The 24,600-nt window shown below is 44.1% G+C and overlaps 1 protein-coding gene across 1 annotated transcript in view; it reads right to left on the bottom strand.

The window, feature by feature from the left end:
• Nucleotides 1–24,600, bottom strand: part of DHX15 (DEAH-box helicase 15) — a 1,215,680-nt gene that overhangs the window by 1,065,493 nt on the left and 125,587 nt on the right. Inside the window, exon 2 of the mRNA XM_044062183.1 lies at nt 809–1,118. Within this exon, the coding sequence (XP_043918118.1) occupies nt 809–1,118 (310 nt within the window). The remainder of the gene's footprint in view (nt 1–808; nt 1,119–24,600) is intronic.

The following is a 24,600-nucleotide window of genomic DNA, read 5'->3' as shown; positions in this document are numbered from 1 at the left end:
TGTATAATGGAGGATAAAAAATAAAAGGGGGAGATGAACTAGTTGGTTTTAAAGAATCCTTGTTAGATGACTCTTTTCAAGTAAATTAAATTTAACATGTACTTGTTGATCTGGAGAACTCTTGGCCAAAAAGGTGTGCACATGATATATGACACATGGAAAGGAGTTTTCTTCCAGTAAAACACCGGCAAAACAATTTGTCCATTGTGGAAGTAACCAGAGGACCATAGCCCCAATTGGGAGAAAGGAACAAGGGAGGAACCTTAAAATTCAAATAGAAGCTCTTTAAAAGGAAGAGGTTTCTCTACCACCTCAACGTTTAGCACACTAGAAAGGGAAGCAGGTGTAAGCCACAGAACAAAAAAAAACAGTACCTGTAACACACACACATTAGATTCTATATATTTGATCTCAAAAACTTTACACTCAATTCTGGACAAATAAAAGCTCACAAAACACAGCCTGGGACTGTTCTCCCTGACCAAAAGTGAACTGGGGTAAAAGATATGGAGAACTAAAAACCACGTTAGATTATGGGATACATCTTTAGTAGCTTGAAGTTTAAACTTGCCAAGCTGTAACACCTTGCAAACATTGCTCCCACTTAACACATCTATAGCTCAATCAACTTATCTACAATAATCAAAAATGAGAACTTCTTGGTAGCTTTTTTTTCCCTACCCCAAGAGTAAAACCGTTTCTTTCCATCAAATGGAAATGCACTTTATGCACAGAATATGCAGTACACAGTAAACACAACTTCCCTGGCTGCAGAAGAAAGAAAATATGCTTACCAAGAAATACTCACCTGGGTTGTTTTGCCAGAGCCAGTTTCTCCTACAAGTACAAATGACTGATGCCTGGTAAGGATATCTGTAAAACGTTCCTTATACTCCCACACAGGAAGTTGTAGTCTTTTTTTTAAAATTTCATAGTACCGTGGTGTGTGAGGGAGATTGGTGAAAGGATTAATTGTCTGCTGTATTACTGCCTGTTTTAAAGGTGGCAGTACACTTGATAATACTGGAGGATTTCCTGGGATCCGTAATTCTTTCTCCCTGTCCCTTTCACGATCTTTAGGGCGATCATCACGTTCTCGATCCCTGTCTTTGTCCTTCCTACAAAAAGTAAATACATGCAAGTATTAAAGTAACAAAAAACGAGCAGTAAAATTTATAAACTAAAAATTCTAAATCTAAAGTGGTAACTTTTTTTAAAACATTAAAATCTTCTCATTACCATAAATATACAGATATGCATACAAGTACATGCATGTGAGAATGAGTGAATATTTAAATGCAAAAGCATTAACACTCGCTCAGTCAACACCAAAAAGTACAAACTTGACTCACCAAGCAAAACACACAGCTGAAACTTTATCTACTGCAAAAGACCCCCCCTTTTTGTGATGCCCTTAGAGTAACAAAAGACAAATGTGGACTGAACAGCTGTAATATCAGGGGTTTTTTTTTTTTTCATAAATGTAATGTTTAGCTGAAGATTAGGGCCAGCAGACAAAAAAGTTGCAATCTGAACCCTTTACCACTACCATACGAAAACCTCTCTCTCCAATAGTACCACTGCACAAGCCACTGAGACATACTTCTCATACAAAAACTCCAATACAATAACACACACAAACATTAAAAAGTACAATTGTGTAAAATCTTACTACAACAGTAGATTATGCCCATCAACCTCTTAGAGCAGGAAACCTGGACAAAGCCATACATAAAAATGGGACAAAGGCCCAAAAATAGGGACAAGTTTTAAATATTGCTCCGGCAAACTTAGAAAGTTGACAGAACAGGTTTTGCATTAGCATGAATTTTCTGATGGGTATGAAGTCTGAAATTTGTATGTCTGTCATTGTTTTCTAACTTCAATCTTTAATAATTTGCTACTAATTTACCAGAAAAAAAAAAACAATTTTATGAAAAACGGACCAAAAACATGAGGGAAAAATTTGGACATTCTGCAAAAATCTGTACAGTTGAGAGGTATGCAGTAGATGTCCTTCTCTTCACTGTTGCAGTATTCTTCACTAAAGGGATCCCCTTACCAAGGGTAGCCCAACGTCTGTCGAGTATACCAAAGCCTTACATTTTCAAGGATGTCGTATGTTACATGTGTGCTCCCTGTTCACGACATAGGGCATAAAGGTGACATATGGATGCACTTGCCTCAGAAATTAATAGCTGCAGGAGGAAAGTACAGTTGTGTACACTTACCATAAATGTAGATGTTCGAGGGTATTCACTGTTGCAGTCATTACATTTGGGTTATCTACTAGCAGTTAGCCCTCAGTCGGCCTGATTATCAAAGTCTTGGGTCCTGCGTCGGTTGCTGTCTCATCTTCCATGACGTGAGGTAGTCAGGGGTATAAAGCATGCTGCTGAGAAGTACAGTCAATAGAAGTCAGGGGGCTGGAGGGAGGGTAACCAGGAATGCAACAGTGAATACACTCAAACATCTACATTTATGGTAAGTGTACACAACTGTACTATGTTCTTTATGTTTCACTACTGCAGCATTACATTTGGGTATATCCCCAAAGCTAAGGAAGGGAGGGAGGCAATCAGAGCATTAAGACCAGCTATTAGGCCCTGCAAGACTGCAGTGGCAAAACCAGCTCTGGATTAAGAAAAAAAATGGCATGTGGTAATGCTTAGTGAAGGCATGTACAGAACTCCAGGTAGCAGCTTCTAGGATGCCCCTTGTAGGAACACCTCTGAGAAAGGCTGTAGAAGTAGATGCAGCCCTGGTGGAATGGGATTTTATCCCTGGTGGGGTAGGTTTTCCATGGTGCTTATAACAGTAATGAATGCAATGACCTACCCACTTAGAAATCGTTTGCTTTGAAATGGCCTTCCGCTCTGCCCCTGCAGCAAAAGCAACTATTAGCTGTTCTGATTTCCTGAGAGGCTTAGTCCTGTCCAAATAAAATCTAAGTTGTCTGTGCACGTCCAAGGAGTGCAGTACTCATTCTCCTTTGTTCTGTGGATTAGAGAAGGCTGCAAATGAATGGACTGATTATGGGCCACACAGGAAACTGCCTTGGGCATAAAGAAAGGACGGGTCCTGAGGGAACACCCTGTCCGCATGAAAGATGATGAAGGGCTCCACTGCCATGAGGGCCTGTAAATTCAGACACTCTTCTTGCTGAAGTGATGGCTAGAAGGAAGGCTGTTTTCCAAGAAAGGAATTTCTACTCTGCAGTTGCACCTGGCTGAAAACGAGGTACAGTGAGCTTTTCCAACACAAGGTTAAGGTCCCCAGGCTGGAGAAGGGGCTCTCCTGGGTGGTCTTAATGTTTTGGCCCCGCTGAGGAATTGTTTCAGCAGGGGGTGAGAGAAGAGGGGTGGCTCAGTATTACAAGGTGCTGAAATGGCTGAGGCATGAATTTTTATAGAAGAGAAGGAAAGGCCCTTGAGAAGCATCTCTGTTAAGTATTGAAGAATATGCGGTAAACTGGGCACTGTTGTGCCCATCCCCCGAGTCTGGCTCCAGGAACAGAATCTTTTCCACTTTTCAGCATAGGATTTTCTAGTACTAGGCCTCCTTGCCTCCAAGATGACATAGGTTCATAGGTAGATACTAGGCTATCTGCCCTAGGGTATTTGCCTAGCCAAAGTGTATTTGGCTTCCACCTCCCTATTAGATTAGCCTACTGTGCGCCTCTGTAAAGTAGGTCACAGAAGGTACCCTTTTAAGATTAGTTTATTGTGCCTCTGTCTAGCAGGGACACACAAGAGATCCCAGGGGTGAATTTGCGATTTCCCATCCACGTGTCCAGATTTCGCTTGAAGAGGGTCAGCGAGGGGCTATGTCCAACATGAATTGGGATTCTATTCCAGAGTGAGGGGAGCCTCTGGGAAATGAATCTGTCCCTCCAGCATGTCCTATTTATTTTTGTGCGGAGGTTTAGGTCCCTGGAGTGTGTAGCTCTAAGGGACTTGGATTTTTTGAGGTGGAGCATTGTCCATTAATTCTGGGTTTGACATGGCTTTGTACGTCAGGCATAGATCGCCTCTGATTAGGCGGTAAGCAACTGAGTAGAGCTGGAGTTTCTTTAGTCGAGCTGCATAGGACATCTGTTTGTAGCCAATGATCTTCTTGGCGAGGTACTTTTGGGGTCTCTCCAGTTACTGCAGGTGTCGGGTAAGGTACATCCCAAAAGGGGCATTGTATTCAATTATGGGACTGATGAGTGACAAGCAGAGGGGCACAATGACCTCTCTTGATCTAGATGCGAACCCTTTCGTGATAAGGTGGGCTATATAGAAAGTCTTTCTAACCACTTTGGCAATGTGATTATCAAAGGAGAGATTACCATCTACGTTGGTCCCCATATCTCCAATTACTTCTTCCGTACTTAAATGGATTACCACCTATGTGGTAATTTTTGGGCACCTTGTTTTTCCCAAAGGGGATGACTATGCACTTCTTAGCATTTAGCTTGAGGCCATGGCTCTGGCACCAAGCATCCGTCTCTCTGCGACCCTTTTGGAGGATGCTTGTGTCAGCTGGAGTTTCGATTATGGCCCCCAGTTTACAGTCATCTGCAAACTTTGTCAGCCATAATCCCCCCGTGTTAGCCTGAACCTCAGAGAAGTATATACCGAACAAGAGAGGTCCCAGAACGGAGCCCTGTGGGACGCCATTTGTAACTGGTTTGGATTCGGACATGGCACCTGCGATTCTGACCATGTGGGTTGCATCTCTGAGCCAGTTCACAACCCATCTTGTGATATAGGGGTTGATATTTAAGCTGGTAAGCTTACTTATGATGCCAGAGTGGGGGGTATTGTGTCGAAGGCTTTTGCGAGGTCCAGGTAGGCTGTGTGGACTACCTTGCCCTCATCTATGGCTTTGGTAACTGTTTCAAAGAAATCAACTAGGTTTAAGAGGCAAGATCTGCCCTTAAAGCCGAATTGGGTAGGGTCCAGTGTCTGGAGGCTCCCAATGTCTGTTTACGAGTTCCATGATAATACACGCCATAGCTTTACAGACTAGACTAGTCAAGCTTATGGGGCGATAGTTCCCGGGGTCTGTTGTGGCACCACCTTTGTGGAGTGGGACCACTGTAGCTGTACGCCATTCTTTGGGTACATATCCTGTAGTAAGGCTAAGTTTGAACAGTGACAATGTGAGGGTTCAGTTCTTCTTGGAGCTCGTGTAAGACACAGCCTGGGACACCATCCGGTCCCATAGATGCTGTGTTTTTTGCTTTGGAGAGGGCAGCTTTCACCTGTGCATCTGTGATGTCAGGGAGGTTACATTCAGTTGGGATAGGCATTTGCTCCTTTGGGGGGAAGGGGAGGAAGAAGTATGCGCAGAATCTGTCTCTGCCAGGATGTTGGCTATGTCTGTAGGTTCAGTATATTTTGTACCGTTACGCAACAATTCAGAGCATATCTGGGAGTTTACGCCCATGTTCCTGACATAACTAAAGGCGGCCTTGTGATCATCTTTAGTGTTTAGGGCAATTTTTCTTTCGAAACTGGCCTTTGATGATTTTATGAGGGATCGAAGTTTCTTGCTAATACTAATCAGAGATGCCTTCCCTTTTTGGGATTTTGCTTTGTCGTGCAGTAGCTTCCTCCTTCTGTTGTATAGTTTATTTATGGCCGGGGTCCACCAGACCGGTCTCCTGTTTTTGGAGGAGTGAGTCTTGGTTTTATTTGGGATAGCACGATCCATGCATTCCTGCAGGTGCTCATAGAATGCATTTGTAAAGGATTCTGCGGATTGGGCTGTATTATCCTCTGGCCCAGGGGCTTTGAAGGATTCCACCTCAGTCTTGAAAAGTGCAAAGTTGGCTTTTGAGAAATTCTTTACAGTGATTTCCTTGGCTGGGGGTGGGGACGGGATATGGATGTCCAGGGAAATTTGTTTATGGTCTGATCTTATCAATGATGGGTTTACCTCTGGTGTGGAACAGAGTCCCCATGTTTGTGATGACCAGGTACAATATGTTGTTCCCTCTTGTGGGAGTGGTGACCAGTTGTTCCATTGCGTTCGAGTTTATAAATTCAAGGAACCATTGGGAGAGGGTGTTTGGGCTTGAGTAGTTTTCCCAGTCAATGTTTGGGTAGTTGAAGTCACCCAATAACATAGTGTTTGGACAGACCTTCATATTCTCCAGTGTTCTCAGGAATGCCAAGTGGGGTTCCTGTAATAGCACTTGTTTGCTGAGGGGTGGTATTGAAGAATTCAGGTAATTAGCCAGGCTGCCAGGTTCAGGGTTTGAAGCTGGGGGGTGAAGAATCTGGCCCTCCTGATGGGACAGCAGGAAAGTGGTCTGAGGCAGGTGCCATTGGTTCAGCAGTGACATACTGCGCAAGAGGGGGTACCAGTGTTGGCGCAAGAGGGGGTACCAGTGTTGGCATGGCCAGTCTGCTGCAATGAGTATTGTCCTTTGTTTGTCCTGTTTGAGCTTTAGTAGAACTTTGAGTGGGGAGGCAGACGGGGAAAAGCATAAACTGAGAAGCTTTCCCAGGTGAAGGATAGGGCATCCACTTTCCAAGCTTGTCTGTGGGGAGTCCTTGTGCAGAATTTGTCCAACTGGTAGTTCTGAGGGGAGGCAAACAAGTCTATTTCTGGGCTCCCCCATTTGTTTCTCAAAATGTTGAATATCTTTGGTTCCAGATTCCACTCGTGTGGGTCCATGACATTTCTACTTAGGTCGTCTGACAGTGAATTTAGCTTGCCTGGCAGGAATTGAGCTGGTAGGTGCACTTGGTAGCTCAAAGCTTTGTTCCACAGAGCCATGGCTAGTCTGCAGACAGGGTATGAGTGGGTTCCCCCATGCTTGCTTATGTACCACATAACAGTGGTGTTGTCACAGTCTTTACCAATAATTGTCCTGGAAGAATGTGGTCCTTGAAGGCGGTCAGAGAATTCTGTACAGCTAACATTTCTTTTTGATTGATATGCAGGTGCATTTGACTCTGGTTCCATTTGCCCTGAATGCACTGCCCTGCCAACTGAGCCCCCCATGCATAGTCTGATGCGTCTTTTGTTAGGGTAGCAGGGAGCAGAGTGAATGGCAGTCCCTTGTTGTGGTGGCAGGCTTCTGCCCACCAAATACAAGGAATGATAGGAATCATTGATTCCAGGTCCTAAGAATGTTGACACCGTAGGCTTTTTAGATACCACTGTAGTTTCCTCATATGCAGTCTTGCATATGGAATTAGTAGAATGCAAGAGGCCATGAACCCCAGGGCTTGCAGTATTTTCTTTCCAGACAGCTGGGTCTTTGTGGTCAGTAGTTTGAAGTAGGCTGTCAAACTTGTTTCTCTGGCATGAGGTAGGCCATCTGGGAAGTTGTATTCAAGCTTGCCCCCAGGAATGCAATTTGTTGGATTTCTTTTCATTTATGGTGTACCTCAGTGAGGTTAGGAGTTTCTTTACAAATGCCAGATGATTTAATAGTATGTCCTGGCTTTCTGCCCGAATCAGACAATCGTCCAGGTATGGGTATATTTGAATATTTCTTTGCCTGCAGAATGCAATGACTGGAGCTAGGCACTTTGTGAACACCCTGGGCGCAGTAGATGATCCAAATGGCAGTGCAGAGAAAGTACAGTTGTTTACACTTACCATAAATGTAGATGTTACAGTGTATTCACTGTTGCAGTCATTACATTTGGGTAATCCTGCTGGCAGTTTATGTTGGGTGGGTAACCTGGACTGCAACAGTGAATACACTTCAACATCTACATTTATGGTAAGTGTACATGTTAAAAATATTCATTTGTATATGTCTAATGCTTATTAGAAGCTAAAAGGGTTAACACATTTTCATTCTATTTTATGTACAAGCTTAATTCCGTATGAAATTATAAGATGATTTTTCAAACCACAGTATGCTTTCTGAAACTGCAAGATGCACCCTGACCTAGTATTTGCTAGCACAGCAAAATTCATGTTTATGCCTTTTGGAAATGTACTGAGAAGCAGGTGATTATCTGAAAGGTCAGGAAAATGTAGGAATAGTGTATGAATAGAACAATATTGTTTTCTTTCTTATGACTGAATATGAACAATCAGCTCTGTTCGTGTTATGGAAAAGTACAGTTTTGTACCTACCATAAATGTAGATGTTCGAAGATCCACATTGCTGCAGTCCTTACACTTGGGTAGTCCGCTGTCCTCGGTCGGCCCGAATATCAAAGTATAAGGCTGACGTCGGTCAAGGCGCATTTGACTGACATCAGGACGTCAGGGTACAAATGCGCATGACTGACGTCATATCCTCAGTCTTTTCTTGCCCCAGATGTCAGAAGACCCTAAAAATAAAGGTCAAAACCAAAAGACAGCAAACAACCAACCACCCTTGCACTAATTATATGTACAATATATATACAATATACACAATATTTACAACCCAACCCACACAACCACCTCTAACTACAGAGGGGAAGGAGGGTAAAGAATTGGACTGCAGCAATGTGGATCTTGAACATCTACATTTATGGTAGGTACAAAACTGTACTATGTTCTTCATCTCACATTGCTGCAGTCCTTACACTTGGGTAGAATCCCAAAGCAGAGGTAAGGGAGGATGGCCAAACTATAAGGAAGCAGGAGCTGCCAAAATGCCCTGCAAAACAGCAGTGGCAAAACCAGCCCTGGATTTAGAGTAAAGTGGTAGGTGATAATGCCTAGAGAAAGTATGCACTGAACTCCAAGTAGCTGCCTCCAAAATATCCTTGGTTGCCACCCCTCAAAAAGCTGTCGAAGTGGCAGTAGCCCTAGTGGAATGAGGCCTAATCCCAGCAGGAATCTCCTTGCCATGATGGGAACAACAGAAAGCAATGCAAAACCCAATCCACTTAGAAATCGTTTGTTTTGACACAGGCTTGCCCTGAGAACTCAAAGCAAAAGAAACAAATAACTGCTGTGACTGCCTGAACCCTTTAGTTCTGTCCAAATAATATCGCAACTGCCTGTGTACATCTAAAGTGTGCAAAATCTTTTCCCCTTTATTTTGGAGATTTGCATAAAAAGTAGGCAAATGAATAGTTTGGTTTAAAGCCACACTAGAAACCACTTTAGGCATAAAGGAAGGATTAGTAAAGATACCTATCCTTATGGAAAATTAAGAAAGGTTCAACCGCCATAAGGGCCTGTAATTCAGAAACCCTTCTTGCAGAAGTAATGGCCAACAAAAAGGCAGTCTTCCATGATAAATATTTCAACTCAGTAGTAGCTGCAGGCTCAAGGTTGTAGAGTGAGTTTCTCCAACACAAAATTGAGATCTCAAGCAGGAGTAGGAGCTCTCATGGGGGTCTTATATTCTTTGCCCTCTAAGAAACTGCTTGAACAAAGGATGAGAAAACAATGGTGGGTCACAGTCATAGTGAGCTGAAATTGCTGCAGCATGAACCTTAATAGAAGAGAAGGACAAACCTTTGTCCAGTAACTCAGTGAGATATTGAAGAGCCACACTTAAATTAGGCTCAGAAACATCAAAATCCTTTGCTGCACTCCAAAATAAAATCTCTTCCATTTATCTGCGTACACTTTCCTTGTACTAGGCCTTCTAGCTTCCAAAATCACATTCAAAACTTGTTGTGGAAGTTGAGACCCTCTATGGTTCAAAACAGAATATGCCAGGCTGTTAGGTGAAGAGAGTGAAGTTTGACATTGAGCAAATGACTGTCCTCCTGGGACAACAGGTGTGGAATCGAAGGCAAAGGCCATGGAGGCTTCCGTACCAGACTTCTCAGTAATGGGTACCAGTGCTGTCGAGGCCAATCTGGAGCTACTAAAATCATCCTTGGCTTGTCCTGTCTGACCTTTAGAAGTACCTTTGGGAGGAGAGGCAGAGGTGGAAAGGCATACACATGAAGATTGCTCCAATTGAAAGAAAGAGCATCCACTTTCCAAGCTGTGGGATGAAACCTTTTCGTGCAAAACTTTGGCAGCTGATGGTTTAGTGGAGAAGCGAACAGATCTATGTCTGGAGTTCCCCATGACACTGTCAATTTCTGAAAAACATGAGGATCCAATTTCCACGTGGGGATCCATAATTGCCTGCTCAACACATCTGCTAAGGAGTTCTGTGCTCCCGGCAGAAACCTTGCCTGAAGATTGAGCTGTAAACTGAGAGCAGTCTCCCACAAAATCATTGCTTGCCTGCGTAGAGAATAAGAATGTGTTCCCCCTTGCTTGTTGATGTACCACATGACAGTTGTGTTGTCTGTTAGAATCAACACCTGCCCTGGAAGAAGTAAATCCTTGAAAGCTATTAATGCAAACTGGACTGCTAACATCTCCTTCAGGTTGATATGTAGATGTTGTAGTCTGGCAGGCCACTTGTCTTGTATCCACTTTCCATTTAGATGAGCTCCCCAAGCTTTGACTGAGGCATCTGTCGTTAAAATCTGACTCTCCTCTGGCTGGGTCACAGAGAGTCCCTTGTTTAGGTGACATTCCTGAGCCCACCACAAAAATTCCTTTTGAATGCAAGGTATTATTTGAATGACAGTGTCCAGATCCTGGCAGTGCTGTGTCCATACATTTTGAGATACTATTGCAGCTTCCTCATATGCAGTTTGGCATTGGGAAGCACCAGAATACAAGATGCCATGAACCCTAAGGCTTGAAGGACTGTCCTTGCAGTCAGCCGGACTGATGAGATAGTTGATGGAAGTAAAGGGAAAGATTCTTTTGTTTGTCCGGGGTTAAAAGGCCATCTGGGATGCTGTATTCAGTCTTACACCCAGAAAGCACATGTCCTGAGAGGGTACTAGACTGGACTTTATTTCGTTCACAGAATACCCCAGGCATCTTAGCACTGCTATCACATATTTCAAATGATGAAGAAGCTCTTCCTTCCTTGAGCCAGAATCAGGCAATTGTCCAAATAAGGATACATCTGTACTCCTTTAACATGAAGAAAGCTATCACTGGACCCAGAACTCTCGTGGACACTCTGGGCAGTAGATAAGCCAAAGGGCAATGCAGAGAACTGATAGCGAGAAGTCCCAGCTCGAAACGCAGATACTTCCTGCAACTTAGTCTGATAGGAACATGAAGGTAAGCCTCCTTGAGATCCAAAGTTACCATCCAATGATCTTTGCCCAGCAGAGGTAAAAGCTGTTGTAACGTCAACATTTTGAACTTGGGAATGTCCAGATAAGTGTTGAGGATAGATAAATCCAAAATTGGTCTCCACGTGTTCCCCTTCTTTGGTACTAGGAACAGGCGAGAATAAAATCCTAGGCCCACTTCTGGCATAGGGACCGGCTGTATGGCCCCTAGTTGGAGTAACAGAGAAATTTGCTTGTGAGCCTCTATTCTTTGTTGAGGAGGAACGTCTGGCATGCCTCTGAAAGGAGGCAAGGTATGAAATAAAACCTGTAACCGTGGTGTATGATATCCAATACCCATCTGTCTTGGGTAATTAAACTCCAATTTTCTTTGAAAAGTGCCAACCTTCCTCCCAAAGGTGCTGCCAGGCAGAAGGCTCTGGCAGCCGAAAAGGTAGGTCATTGGGTCTGTTTACGAAAGGACTGACCCTGCCCTCACCTGAAGACTGCGCAGGAGAACTCCCTGTTCTAGGCCTGAAAGAGCCCTGAGCTCTGCCCCTACCACGTCTAGATCTACCCCTAGACTGGGAATCATAAGAAGGATCGTCCACCCTTTAGTAGGCCAATTTCTACTAAACTTTGGAGGCTGAACCTGCAAAAAATCTTTAACAGTCTGCATAGACTTAGCCTCGTCTTCCATTTTCTTTAAAACTGCCTCAACAGGAGAACCAAACAACACATCAGATTGTAAAGGAGCATCTAAAATCCTTGTTTTAACATGGTCAGATAAATTTGATCCCTCAGCCAGGCGTGCCTGCGAAGGACTGACCCAGTGGCAGCCACCCTAGACGAGGCCTGTACAGCATCAAAACCACATTGCAAAGAATGCTTACCCACCTGTTCAGAAACATGTACTAAATCTTGTAACTCTTTACAATCAATACCTTCCGCCAGAGCATCAACCTTAGACTTCAATTGTGAAAGGAGATAGTTTTGGTATTTCAACATGTGAAACTGGCAATTCAAAGCCCTCATAGCTAGAGTGGAAGAAGTATAAACTTTCTTTCCCCATCTATCCAAGGCCCTGGCCTCTTTATCTGCAGGAACCGGATTCTTGACAACAGAAGCCTTAACACCTTTAGGCCCCTGGCTAACAGTTTCTGGGTCAGCCCTAGGACTCTTAAAAAGATACTTATGAGCTTCAGGCACCCTGTAATACCTATCCGGTTTAACAGGAGCAGGAGGCAAAGAATCAGGATTAAGAGAAGCCTCTGTAAAAACATCTTCCACTACATCCAAAACAGGAGGTATAGCCAACGGCCTATGCTGGGGTAAAAACAAAAATTCCCTAAGCCTTTTCCTGGAATCAGAGAAGTCCTGACCTTCCCACTTAAAATGCTCCCTCATGGAATGAAGAGTTTCTGAAAAGAAAAATCCTCAGGAGGAGAAGCAGAAGGAGTAGAATCATCCACATCAGAATCAGAATAAGGAGAGTACTCCTGCAAGTCTTCAGCCGAAGACTCTGAAACATCCAAGCCTGCTCAAAACTCCTAGCTCAGGCTCCACCCTAGGTCTCTTATCAGGAGGGGCAAAGAACCCTAATCAAAGTAATCAAATCTTCTGCCATTTTAAGCATATGCTTCTTGGGCACAGTTCCAGAAGAACTAGGGGTGACACCAACTGAAGCTAAACCTGGCCTGCCTCTGGGAGAAGCCTTGGAAACAGATGGAGAGGGCCTAACCACCCTAGGCAGGGAGGGAGTATAGTAACCTGAGAAGCCCCATCACCCTGACCTGCCTCCTGAGAGGCCACATCCTGCAACAACAAGGTCTCTCCTGGGATCCCAAAGAAACCTCCGTGGAACCACTGGCTCCACCGACACCTCTAAAGAACCGGCAGTACGGATGGTTCTTCTAGCCTAGGCTTACCTGCTTTGTCCTTGCGCTTCTTGAAGAAGCTGGGCCGGAGCATCCGATGGCATTTTATAATTACACCGCTTCTCGAAGACTAACCTGGCACAATCTAATCTCCTCTTTATAGTGCGCTTATTGAATCTAGCACAAGAGCGACATCCAACAACGCCGTGCTCAGGCCCTAAACAAGGAATACACAAAGTATGATAGTCTCTATGTATCTGTTTCCCACAAGAAATACAATTATTCACTTTTTCTGACATCCGTAAACCACTGAGGCAAGAAAAACTAAAATATTCCCAACGGGTACTTAGCCAACTTTGACTCTGTCTGAAACTCCAGAAAAATTTCAGAACGCCAACCGGCACTTGCAATACTGCTTCTGCATCGGACCATGCGGCAAAAGACTGAGGATATGACATCGGTCATGCGCATTTGTACCCTGACGTCCTGATGTCAGTCAAATGCGCCTTGACCGACGTCAGCCTTATACTTTGATATTCGGGCCGACCGAGGACAGCGGACTACCCAAGTGTAAGGACTGCAGCAATGTGAGATGAAGAACATCATGCACAGCTGCGGAGAAGAAGAGATACATGAAACAAAAGACTTCTTGAAGAATCTGTACTTGCTTTGTGCTCGAATTAGCTATAGTACCTTGAATGGTAACATAACATAGTGGGAAGATGCATCTAACCGGTGGTCACCAAGGCCACATTGCTTTTCTTAGGAAGTTTTTCATAAAATTGATAGTGCAAGCAGAAAATCATGGGTAAACAGCTGCTATGTAATGATGATGTTAAAACTTGTGATCTGTTACTTCAGCTTGGTAGGCAATGTCTTATTAGAAAATGTATAAAAATGTCTATACTTCCTGATTCTAGTTAGACAAACTCTGTATTAGCAGGTTTTTGTCTCCTTGCTGCAAGATTAAAGTGCCTTAACCTGAACCTACAGTGTATTGATAATTTTTAAAGTTTATTTTTCCTATGACAGATTGGTCCTTCGAGCCGGAAATATCTCTCGCCTAGCTCAGGACAGATGGGCCAATTTTTTTGGCTTTTTTTTGGTCCTTTTGTGGCCCCCTCTGTTTTTTTTTAAAAACCTTTGGGGGGCCACTGTCTTCCTCTGTAGGCACCTCCTCTGGTTTGGTTTCTGCCTCGGGAACGCCTATTCCTGCCCTTTGAAATTTTGTGGAGTCAGGAAAGGACCAATTTTTGGCAGGCCAGTTCCTGCTAAACCTTGGGGGTTGAACCTGCAAGAAATCTTTTAACAGTTTGAACAGATTTTGCCTTTTCTTCCATTTTCTTCATAACCTGCTGGGCAGGTGTACCAAACAAACTTGTCTTGTCCATAGGAGCATCTAGTAACTTAGCTTTAACATGATCCGGTAAAGCTTGTTCCTTTAGCCATGCATGCCTTCTTATCACTGTGCCTGTCATGGCTGATCTAAATGAAGCCTCCAGTGCATCATAGCCACATTTTAAGGAATGGTTGCTAACCTGTTGTATGTTATTTACCATCTCTAATACATATTTCTTATCAAGAGATTCATCAGTGGTTAGTTTTTTAGTTAACTGATCAAGCATAAACTCTTGGTATTGTATCATGTGAAACTGGCAGTTTAAAGCTCTAGCTGAGAGAGTAGCTGAAGTGTAGACCTTTTTACCCCATCTGTCTAATGACCTTGCTTCCCTTTCAGAAGGGATAGGGTTTTTAGCTATGGTCGCGGCTACTGCCTTGGGACCCTGGGATATAGTTTCTGGGTCTGCAAGTGGAGCCTTCTAAAGGTGGTGATGAGTATCTGGCACCCTGTAAAATCTGTCTGGTTTGGCAGGGGCTGGGGGTAAAGAATCTGGAGCGGAGCAAACATCAATGAAAGCATCATCCACCACAGAGAGAACAGGAGGTATAGCTAAGGGCCTGTGCTGTGGGAGGTGCAGAAAGGTCCCAAGTCTTTTCTGAGTCTGAAAAATCCTGTTGCTGCCATTGGAACTGTTCTCGCCTGGCATGCAAGGTTTCCCCAAAGGAGAATTCTTCTGGTGGGGAAGCAGCTGGAATGGATTCTTCAGCATCAGAATCTTCAAAATTGGAGAAGGGAGCCTCTGGCTGGTCAGTTATGTCTGATTCATCAGCAGAATCATCGGAGGACACTGGCTCGGGGGGCTCTGCCCTAGGTCTCTTCTCTGGGGCTGAGAGGCCCTGTCTGGGTGAGATTGAGATCCTCTAATTAAAGAAATTAAATCTTCTGCCAAAGTAAGCATTTGAGAACTAGAAGAGGGTCTGGATGTGGGGGGTTTAACAGGCACTGTTTTAGTAGTCTTGGCTGCTTTAGCCCTGGCGAAGGCCTTAATGGACATGGCTGCTGAGGCCTAGCAGCACCACGTGCTGGGGTAGAGACATCCAAGGGATGGTGTCTGATAAGTCAACCACCGTAGTGGGTAAAATTTCTGAGGTCGATTCAAGAGTTGTAGCAGGGGCCTCAGTTGTAGGAATAGGCTCAGCTGTACTTTGTTCAGTTTTCGGTTTCGGCGAAACCGAGACACTTCGCTGGTTTGTTTGACCATGGTTTCGCCGAAACCACGGACCGCGAAAGTGTCGGTCTTTATCTTTGGCGTTTTTGGTAGATTGGGTAGTCGGAGGATCCGACGGCATAATGTATGCAAAATCAGAACCGAAAAACTGTTCTGCAAACTCCGACCCGGCGCCTAAGCGTTCGTCGGTTGAAAGAAGCACAGGCCGAACAGGCTGCTACGTCGTGGGCTGGGCCTAAACAAGGCAGACAGTAAGAGTGGTAATCTTTATGAGGTATTTGTTTCCCACAGTTTAAACAATTGTTAACTTTTTCTGACATCGGCTGAGGCAAGAAAGAGTCCCCAACGGGGTACTTAGCTTTAGAAGTCTTCGAAGTAGTATTCGGTAGAAGTAATCTCTGGATCCGACCGACCGGCACTTGCGAACAGCTTCTGCTTCGGGCGCCACGCCGCAAGAAAGACTGAGGAAAATGGCGTCGGCTGGTGCCTTTATACCCGAAGACCAACAGAGATGACGTTCGGTGGAGTGCGACATCAGCCGAAGCCGGCCCCGGACTTTGGAATCCGGCCGACTGAAGGGCTGCCTGACGACAGGACAACCCACTTGTTATGACTGCAGATGCATCCATGAAGGACATCATCAAAATCCTTTGCTGCACTCCAAAATAAAAATCTCTTCCATTTATCTGCGTACACTTTCCTTGTACTAGGCCTTCTAGCTTCCAAAATCACATTCAAAACTTGTTGTGGAAGTTGAGACCCTCTATGGTTCAAAACAGAATATGCCAGGCTGTTAGGTGAAGAGAGTGAAGTTTGACATTGAGCAAATGACTGTCCTCCTGGGACAACAGGTGTGGAATCGAAGGCAAAGGCCATGGAGGCTTCCGCACCAGACTTCTCAGTAATGGGTACCAGTGCTGTCGAGGCCAATCTGGAGCTATTAAAATCATCCTTGGCTTGTCCTGTCTGACCTTTAGAAGTACCTTTGGGAGGAGAGGCAGAGGTGGAAAGGCATACACATGAAGACTGCTCCAATTGAAAGAAAGAGCATCCACTTTCCAAGCTGTGGGATGAAACCTTTTCGTGCAAAACTTTGGCAGCTGATGGTTTAGTGGAGAAGCGAACAGATCTATGTCTGGAGTTCCCCATGACACTCTCAATTTCTGAAAAACATGAGGATCCAATTTCCACTCGTGGGGATCCATAATTCGTCTGCTCAACACATCTGCTAAGGAGTTCTGTGCTCCCGGCAGAAACCTTGCCTGAAGATTGAGCTGTAAACTGAGAGCAGTCTCCCACAAAATCATTGCTTGCCTGCATAGAGGATAAGAATGTGTTCCCCCTTGCTTGTTGATGTACCACATGACAGTTGTGTTGTCTGTTAGAATCAACACCTGCCCTGGAAGAAGTAAATCCTTGAAAGCTATTAATGCAAACTGGACTGCTAACATCTCCTTCAGGTTGATATGTAGATGTTGTAGTCTGGCAGGCCACTTGTCTTGTATCCACTTTCCATTTAGATGAGCTCCCCAAGCTTTGTCTGAGGCATCTGTCGTTAAAATCTGACTCTCCTCTGGCTGGGTCACAGAGAGTCCCTTGTTTAGGTGACATTCCTGAGCCCACCACAAAAATTCCTTTTGAATGCAAGGTATTATTTGAATGACAGTGTCCAGATCCTGGCAGTGCTGTGTCCATACATTTTTGAGATACTATTGCAGCTTCCTCATATGCAGTTTGGCATTGGGAAGCACCAGAATACAAGATGCCATGAACCCTAAGGCTTGAAGGACTGTCCTTGCAGTCAGCCCGGACTGATGAGATAGTTGATGGAAGTAAAGGGAAAGATTCTTTTGTTTGTCCGGGGTTAAAAAGGCCATCTGGGATGCTGTATTCAGTCTTACACCCAGAAAGCACATGTCCTGAGAGGGTACTAGACTGGACTTTATTTCGTTCACAGAATACCCCAGGCATCTTAGCACTGCTATCACATATTTCAAATGATGAAGAAGCTCTTCCCTTCCTTGAGCCAGAATCAGGCAATCGTCCAAATAAGGATAGATCTGTATTCCTTTTAGCCTGAAGAAAGCTATCACTGGAGCCAGAACTTTCGTGAACACTCTGGGCAGTAGATAAGCCAAAGGGCAATGCAGAGAACTGATAGTGAGAAGTCCCAGCTCAACGCAGATACTTCCTGCAACTTAGTCTGATAGGAACATGAAGGTAAGCCTCCTTGAGATCCAAAGTTACCATCCAATGATCTTTGCCCAGCAGAGGTAAAAGCTGTTGTAACGTCAACATTTTGAACTTGGGAATGTCCAGATAAGTGTTGAGGATAGATAAATCCAAAATTGGTCTCCACGTGTTCCCCTTCTTTGGTACTAGGAACAGGCGAGAATAAAATCCTAGGCCCACTTCTGGCATAGGGACTGGCTGTATGGCCCCTAGTTGGAGTAACAGAGAAATTTGCTTGTGAGCCTCTATTCTTTGTTGAGGAGGAACGTCTGGCATGCCTCTGAAAGGAGGCAAGGTATGGAAATAAAACCTGTAACCGTGGTGTATGATATCCAATACCTATCTGTCTTGGGTAATTAAACTCCAATTTTCTTTGAAAAGTGCCAACCTTCCTCCCAAAGGTGCTGCCAGACGAGAAGGCTCTGGCAGCCGAAAAGGGTCATTGGGTCTGTTTAGAAAGGACTGACCCCTGCCCTCACCTGAAGACTGCGCAGGAGAACTCCCTGTTCTAGGCCTGAAAGAGCCCTGAGCTCTGCCCCTACCACGTCTAGATCTACCCCTAGACTGGGAATCATAAGAAGGATACGTCCACCCTTTAGTAGGCCAATTTCTACTAAACTTTGGAGGCTGAACCTGCAAAAAATCTTTAACAGTCTGCATAGACTTAGCCTTGTCTTCCATTTTCTTTAAAACTGCCTCAACAGGAGAACCAAACAACACATCAGATTGTAAAGGAGCATCTAAAATCCTTGTTTTAACATGGTCAGATAAATTTTGATCCCTCAGCCAGGCGTGCCTGCGAAGGACTGACCCAGTGGCAGCCACCCTAGACGAGGCCTGTACAGCATCAAAACCACATTGCAAAGAATGCTTACCCACCTGTTCAGAAACATGTACTAAATCTTGTAACTCTTTACAATCAATACCTTCCGCCAGAGCATCAACCTTAGACTTCAATTGTGAAAGGAGATAGTTTTGGTATTTCAACATGTGAAACTGGCAATTCAAAGCCCTCATAGCTAGAGTGGAAGAAGTATAAACTTTCTTTCCCCATCTATCCAAGGCCCTGGCCTCTATCTGCAGGAACCGGATTCTTGACAACAGAAGCCTTAACACCTTTAGGCCCCTGGCTAACAGTTTCTGGGTCTGCCCTAGGACTCTTAAAAAGATACTTATGAGCTTCAGGCACCCTGTAATACCTATCCGGTTTAACAGGAGCAGGAGGCAAAGAATCAGGATTAAGAGAAGCCTCTGTAAAAACATCTTCCAGTACATCCAAAACAGGAGGTATAGCCAACGGCCTATGCTGGGGTAAAAACAAAAATTCCCTAAGCCTTTTCCTGGAATCAGAGAAGTCCTGACCTTCCCATTTAAAATGCTCCCTCATGGAATGAAGAGTTTCTGAAAAAGAAAAATCCTCAGGAGGAGAAGCAGAAGGAGTAGAATCATCCACATCAGAATCAGAATAAGGAGAGTACTCCTGCAAGTCTTCAGTCAAGACTCTGAAACATCCGAAGCCTGCTCAAAACTCCTAGCTCAGGCTCCACCCTAGGTCTCTTATCAGGAGGGGCAAAGAACCCCTAATCAAAGTAATCAAATCTTCTGCCATTTTAAGCATATGCTTCTTGGGCACAGTTCCAGAAGAACTAGGGGTGACACCAACTGAAGCTAAACCTGGCCTGCCTCTGGGAGAAGCCTTGGAAACAGAAGGAGAGGGCCTAACCACCCTAGGCAGGGAGGGGAGTATAGTAACCTGAGAAGCCCCATCACCCTGACCTGCCTCCTGAGAGGCCACATCCTGCAACAACAAGGTCTCTCCCTGGGATCCCAAAGAAACCTCCGGTGGAACCACTGGCTCCACCGACACCTCTAAAGAACCGGCGTCTGGTACGGATGGTTCTTCTAGCCTAGGCTTACCTGCTTTGTCCTTGCGCTTCTTCGAAGAAGCGGGCGTCGGAGCATCCGACGGCATTTTATAATTACACCGCTTCCCGAAGACTAACCTGGCACAATCTAATCTCCTCTTTATAGTGCGCTTATTGAATCTAGCACAAGAGCGACACCCAACAACGTCATGCTCAGGCCCTAAACAAGGAATACACAAAGTATGATAGTCTCTATGCGGTATCTGTTTCCCACAAGAAATACAATTATTCACTTTTTCTGACATCCGGTAAACCACTGAGGCAAGAAAAAACTAAAATATTCCCAACGGGTACTTAGCCAACTTTGACTCGGTCTGAAACTCCAGCGAAAAATTTCAGGACGCCAACCGGCACTTGCAATACTGCTTCTGCATCGGACCATGCGGCAAAAAAGACTGAGGATATGACATCGGTCATGCGCATTTGTACCCTGACGTCCTGATGTCAGTCAAATGCGCCTTGACCGACGTCAGCCTTATACTTTGATATTCGGGCCGACCGAGGACAGCGGACTACCCAAGTGTAAGGACTGCAGCAATGTGAGATGAAGAACATCATGCACAGCTGCGGAAAAGAAGAGATACATGAAACAAAAGACTTCTTGAAGAATCTGTACTTGCTTTGTGCTCGAATTAGCTATAGTACCTTGAATGGTAACATAACATAGTGTGAAGATGCATCTAACCGGTGGTCACCAAGGCCACATTGCTTTTCTTAGGAAGTTTTTCATAAAATTGATAGTGCAAGCAGAAAATCATGGGTAAACAGCTGCTATGTAATGATGTTAAAACTTGTGATCTGTTACTTCAGCTTGGTAGGCAATGTCTTATTAGAAAATGTATAAAAATGTCTATACTTCCTGATTCTAGTTAGACAAACTCTGTATTAGCAGGTTTTTGTCTCCTTGCTGCAAGATTAAAGTGCCTTAACCTGAACCTACAGTGTATTGATAATTTTTAAAGTTTATTTTTCCTATGACAGATTGGTCCTTCGAGCCGGAAATATCTCTCGCTCTAGCTCAGGACAGATGGGCCCGGTAGCATGAAACCGTACGGGGAAGAGACCACATCGGTTCTTCTGCTCTGAAAAGACCTCCGACTAAACTGTCGTTCAAAAGAGGCCAGCCACTGTTTCTGATCTGTGATTGGAGGACGGGTCAACAGTTCCAGTGAGACTATCAATCACGGAGGCTCAGGTAAAGAGGATTTTACCTTTTCTTTGTTTCAGATCAGGGACTTGTTACAGTATTTGTTTTTGTCAGGGAGATTTTATATAAATCAGGGACAAAAAAAGATTGCTGTCTTGTCATAGATCAGGGAAACCGGACAGGTAGGCAGTTATTCTAGATAAACTGTGAAAAAGAGAAAATCGTGGTACCACCTGATAAGAAGGGTTACGTAACAATTTCTAACTAAGTTAAAACAATATGGGAAATAAGTGCACAAAAAGATCCCGAGATACGCCATTAACCGAAGATGCAAAATATATGCAATTACAATGTGCGAATAACATTAGGTACTATACAAAATGGGTTAATAAATACAAATTTGATGGCAAATTGGATAAATCTTCACTTATCAAACTTGTCAAACAACTTAAAACAGATGCAAAAGGTCAGGTAAAAAAAGTAACGTCAATTGGGAATTCCTCAAGCACACAGGTGGCTTGAGGAAACAAACCGCAGGGAACAAAAGAATAAAAATTCAAAAGCAATATTTCTAGATAAAGACAATAAAACTTGGTAATAGCATCGCCCCCTCCGCCCCTTCCACTCCCCTTACCAGAATATGAAGCGAGTGGACAAGCAGATCCATCTCCACTATACCCAACTGTCCCTGCGAAATCAAAACCGTTTGTCAGAGATCCTATAGAGACTAGGTCTCGAACACATAATTTAAAAGGGGATATTGAATTGTATGAGATGAATAGAAATTCACAAGCTATGAGTGAAGAGGAAATATGTCCACTCATAGAAGTACCAAATCCACAGGCAGGACATGACCCAACTCTCCTAGTATATAGACCGTGGACACCAGAAGACTCCGGAAAGCCACAGAGGGAATCCCCATCCGAAAATTCTTGGATGACTTACAGGGCATGAGGTTAAGTTACCATTTAAATGGAGAGATAGTAGAGAAAGTAAAGTAGTCAGACAAATCGTAGGTCCAGATTGGCACATGATCAGTGGCAACTGGAATCCCCGTGATGCAGAACATAGGCCACTCCCACATAGTAACGCAGAACTGGATAACAGAGTGAAAGGTCTGACAGACCGAATCTCTGAGAAATGGAAGCCTAGGGCTGACTGGACTTGCATTAATCAATGCATACAACAAGAAGGTGAAACTGTTGATAGATATTATGCCAGATTATTGGAGTGTTTTAATAACCATTGTGGAATGCAGGTATCTGAAGATCAAACACATGATTCCCCATATGAGCAGCAATTAAAGAATGCATTTCTAAAGGGCAGTATTGCACCCATAAGTAGTTTCATTACAAAGCATACGGTAGATCGAACGACCAGTTTACAGTCATTACTTGAATATGCAAGACATGCCGAAAGGCATTTTAATAGCAAAAAGAAAAAGAAAACTCAAGTATTTGCAGTAGAAGACGGAGCAGAAGTCTTTGTAGTACAGTCTGGGAAGAAGGGTAAGAAAAATGCCCAGGGAAACAAAATCTGATAAACGATCAGAGGAGTTTGAAGAGAGAAAGAAAAGGGGTGAATGTTTTAAATGCGGAAAAGAGACATTTAGCAAGGGATTGCAGGCAAAATAAAAAGGTAACCATGGAAGACAAGGAGGGTGAGGACTGATTATATGGTAGTCAAGAATCACTAGAAGGGAATAATCAAGAAAAGACAAATGCAAATGTGATAGAAGGAGCAGAGAATGTGATAGAAGAAATAGAGGATGTGCATGAAATCACAGATAATGAAGAAAAGGAAATCTTGGACTTAGCATTATTGAGCTTAGAGCTCTACTTAGCAGACACAAAACCAGAAGTTACACTTCTGGTAGAGGGGAAGGAAGTTAAATTCCTGTGTGACTCGGGGGGGGCTTCACGGACCCTGATACATCCCTTCCAAACTACCAGAAAATTCAGAATCACTTGATTACATATTAGTAAAAGCAGCTAATGGACAGCTGTATCGGGAGCCACTCTCCCACAACATAGCAATAACTGTCCCTGTTTCAGGGATGACCCAGAAAAGCAAAATTGTAGTTTCTGCAAAATGCCCAGTAAATCTTTTGGGCAGAGACCTTATACAGATATTTGGCATAGCAGTAGTTCCAACTATGCAGGGTGTGGAAGCACAGAGACAAATGGATACCTTTGTGGTGCGACCAGAGGGTGAAACATTTTATTGGTACAGCCAGGACTTGGTTACGACTGGTCCAGGGGCAGTAACCAAAGAACTGATGAACGTAGCCATCAGTAAATCCCCCTCCCTTGACACGGACAAACAGCATTTGTTGCACTGCACTCTATTACTGTAGCAAACCAGGACCTGATAAAGAATATGAGCAAGAACCGTTTAGAAACCATGCTAACAGGTTAGTATTATGTAATCTGTACTGGGACACAGAAGGAAAAGTACAGTTTTGTACCTACCATAAATGTAGATGTCCGAGAGGTATGCATCTGCAGTCCTAACAAATGGGTTGTCCTGCCTCAGGCAGCCCTTCGGTCGGCCGGATTCCAAAGTCTGGGTCTGGCCTCGGCTGATGTCGCACTTCACCCGACATCACTGCTGCTGTCAATTGGGTATGAAGGCATCAGCAGACGCCATTTTCCTCAGTGTTTCTTGCCCCAGATGCCAGGTGCCCTCTAGGAAGGCTAAATTTGGATTAATGCAAATGATTCCAAACAGTAGAGAGCAAACAAAACATAAACATGTATGTACATATATACAAACAAATACACCATAATAGATTCCCCCCAGCTAGCTACAAGATGGGCAAATACCCTAGGAGTACCACAGAGAGGAAGGAGGGTGGGTAATCCTGACTGCAGATGCATACCTCTCGGACATCTACATTTATGGTAGGTACAAAACTGTATTATGTCCTTCAAGGATGCATCTGCAGTCCTAACAAATGGGTAGAATACCATAGCCAAACTGGGGGAGGAGGCACTAAGAAGATTATGGTGTAGTTAAGATCCCTTGCAAAATAGCAGTGGCAAAACCTGCTCGGGATCTGGAGTATAAAGGCAGATTATAATGCTTGGCAAATGTATGCACGGAGCTCCAAGTAGCAGCCTCTAAAATGTCTTTGGTAGCCACTCCTCGTAAGAAAGCTGTAGTAGTGGCTGTAGCCCTTGTAGAGTGAGGTCTGATGTTTTCTGGAGTTGTCTTCCCATGAAAGGAGTAACAAAATCTAATGCAATTTCCTATCCATTTTGAGATTGTCTGTTTTGAAATTGCTTTTCCTTCCATTCCTGCTGCATATGCTACCAGAAGCTGGTCAGTTTTTCTATTGTTCTTGGTTCTGTCCAGGTAGTAGCGCAATTGTCTGTGTACATCCAAGGTGTGCAGTAGTCTTTCCCACCTGTTCTGTGGGTTGGGGAAGAATGTTGGGTAGGTGGATTGCTTGGTTCAATGATACCCTGGAGACCACCTTTGGCATAAAAGTAGGGTTAGTTCTCAAGGACACTCTATCCTGATGGAAGATAAGGAAGGGCTGTACTGCCATTAATGCCTGTAATTCAGAAACCCTTCTTGCTGAAGTGATTGCAAGCAGGAAAGCAGTTTTCCAAGATAAGAACTGTAATTCTGCTGTTGCTGCTGGTTCAAAAGGGGGAAGTGTTAACTTTTCCAGCACTAAGTTCAGGTCCCATGTAGGTAGAGGTGGCTTCCTTGGAGGCTTTACATTTTTAATTCCTCTCAGAAATTGCCTGAGTAGAGGATGAGAGAAGACTGGAGGATCCATGTTGTATTCTGCTGAAA

This window comes from Protopterus annectens, chromosome 2.part1 (genome assembly GCF_019279795.1).
Source record: "Protopterus annectens isolate FY-2018-M chromosome 2.part1, PAN1.0, whole genome shotgun sequence".
NCBI classification, from domain to species: domain Eukaryota; kingdom Metazoa; phylum Chordata; order Ceratodontiformes; family Protopteridae; genus Protopterus; species Protopterus annectens.
The sequence above is the reverse complement of the archived record's forward strand: the minus strand, read 5'-3'. Positions and strand labels throughout refer to the sequence as shown.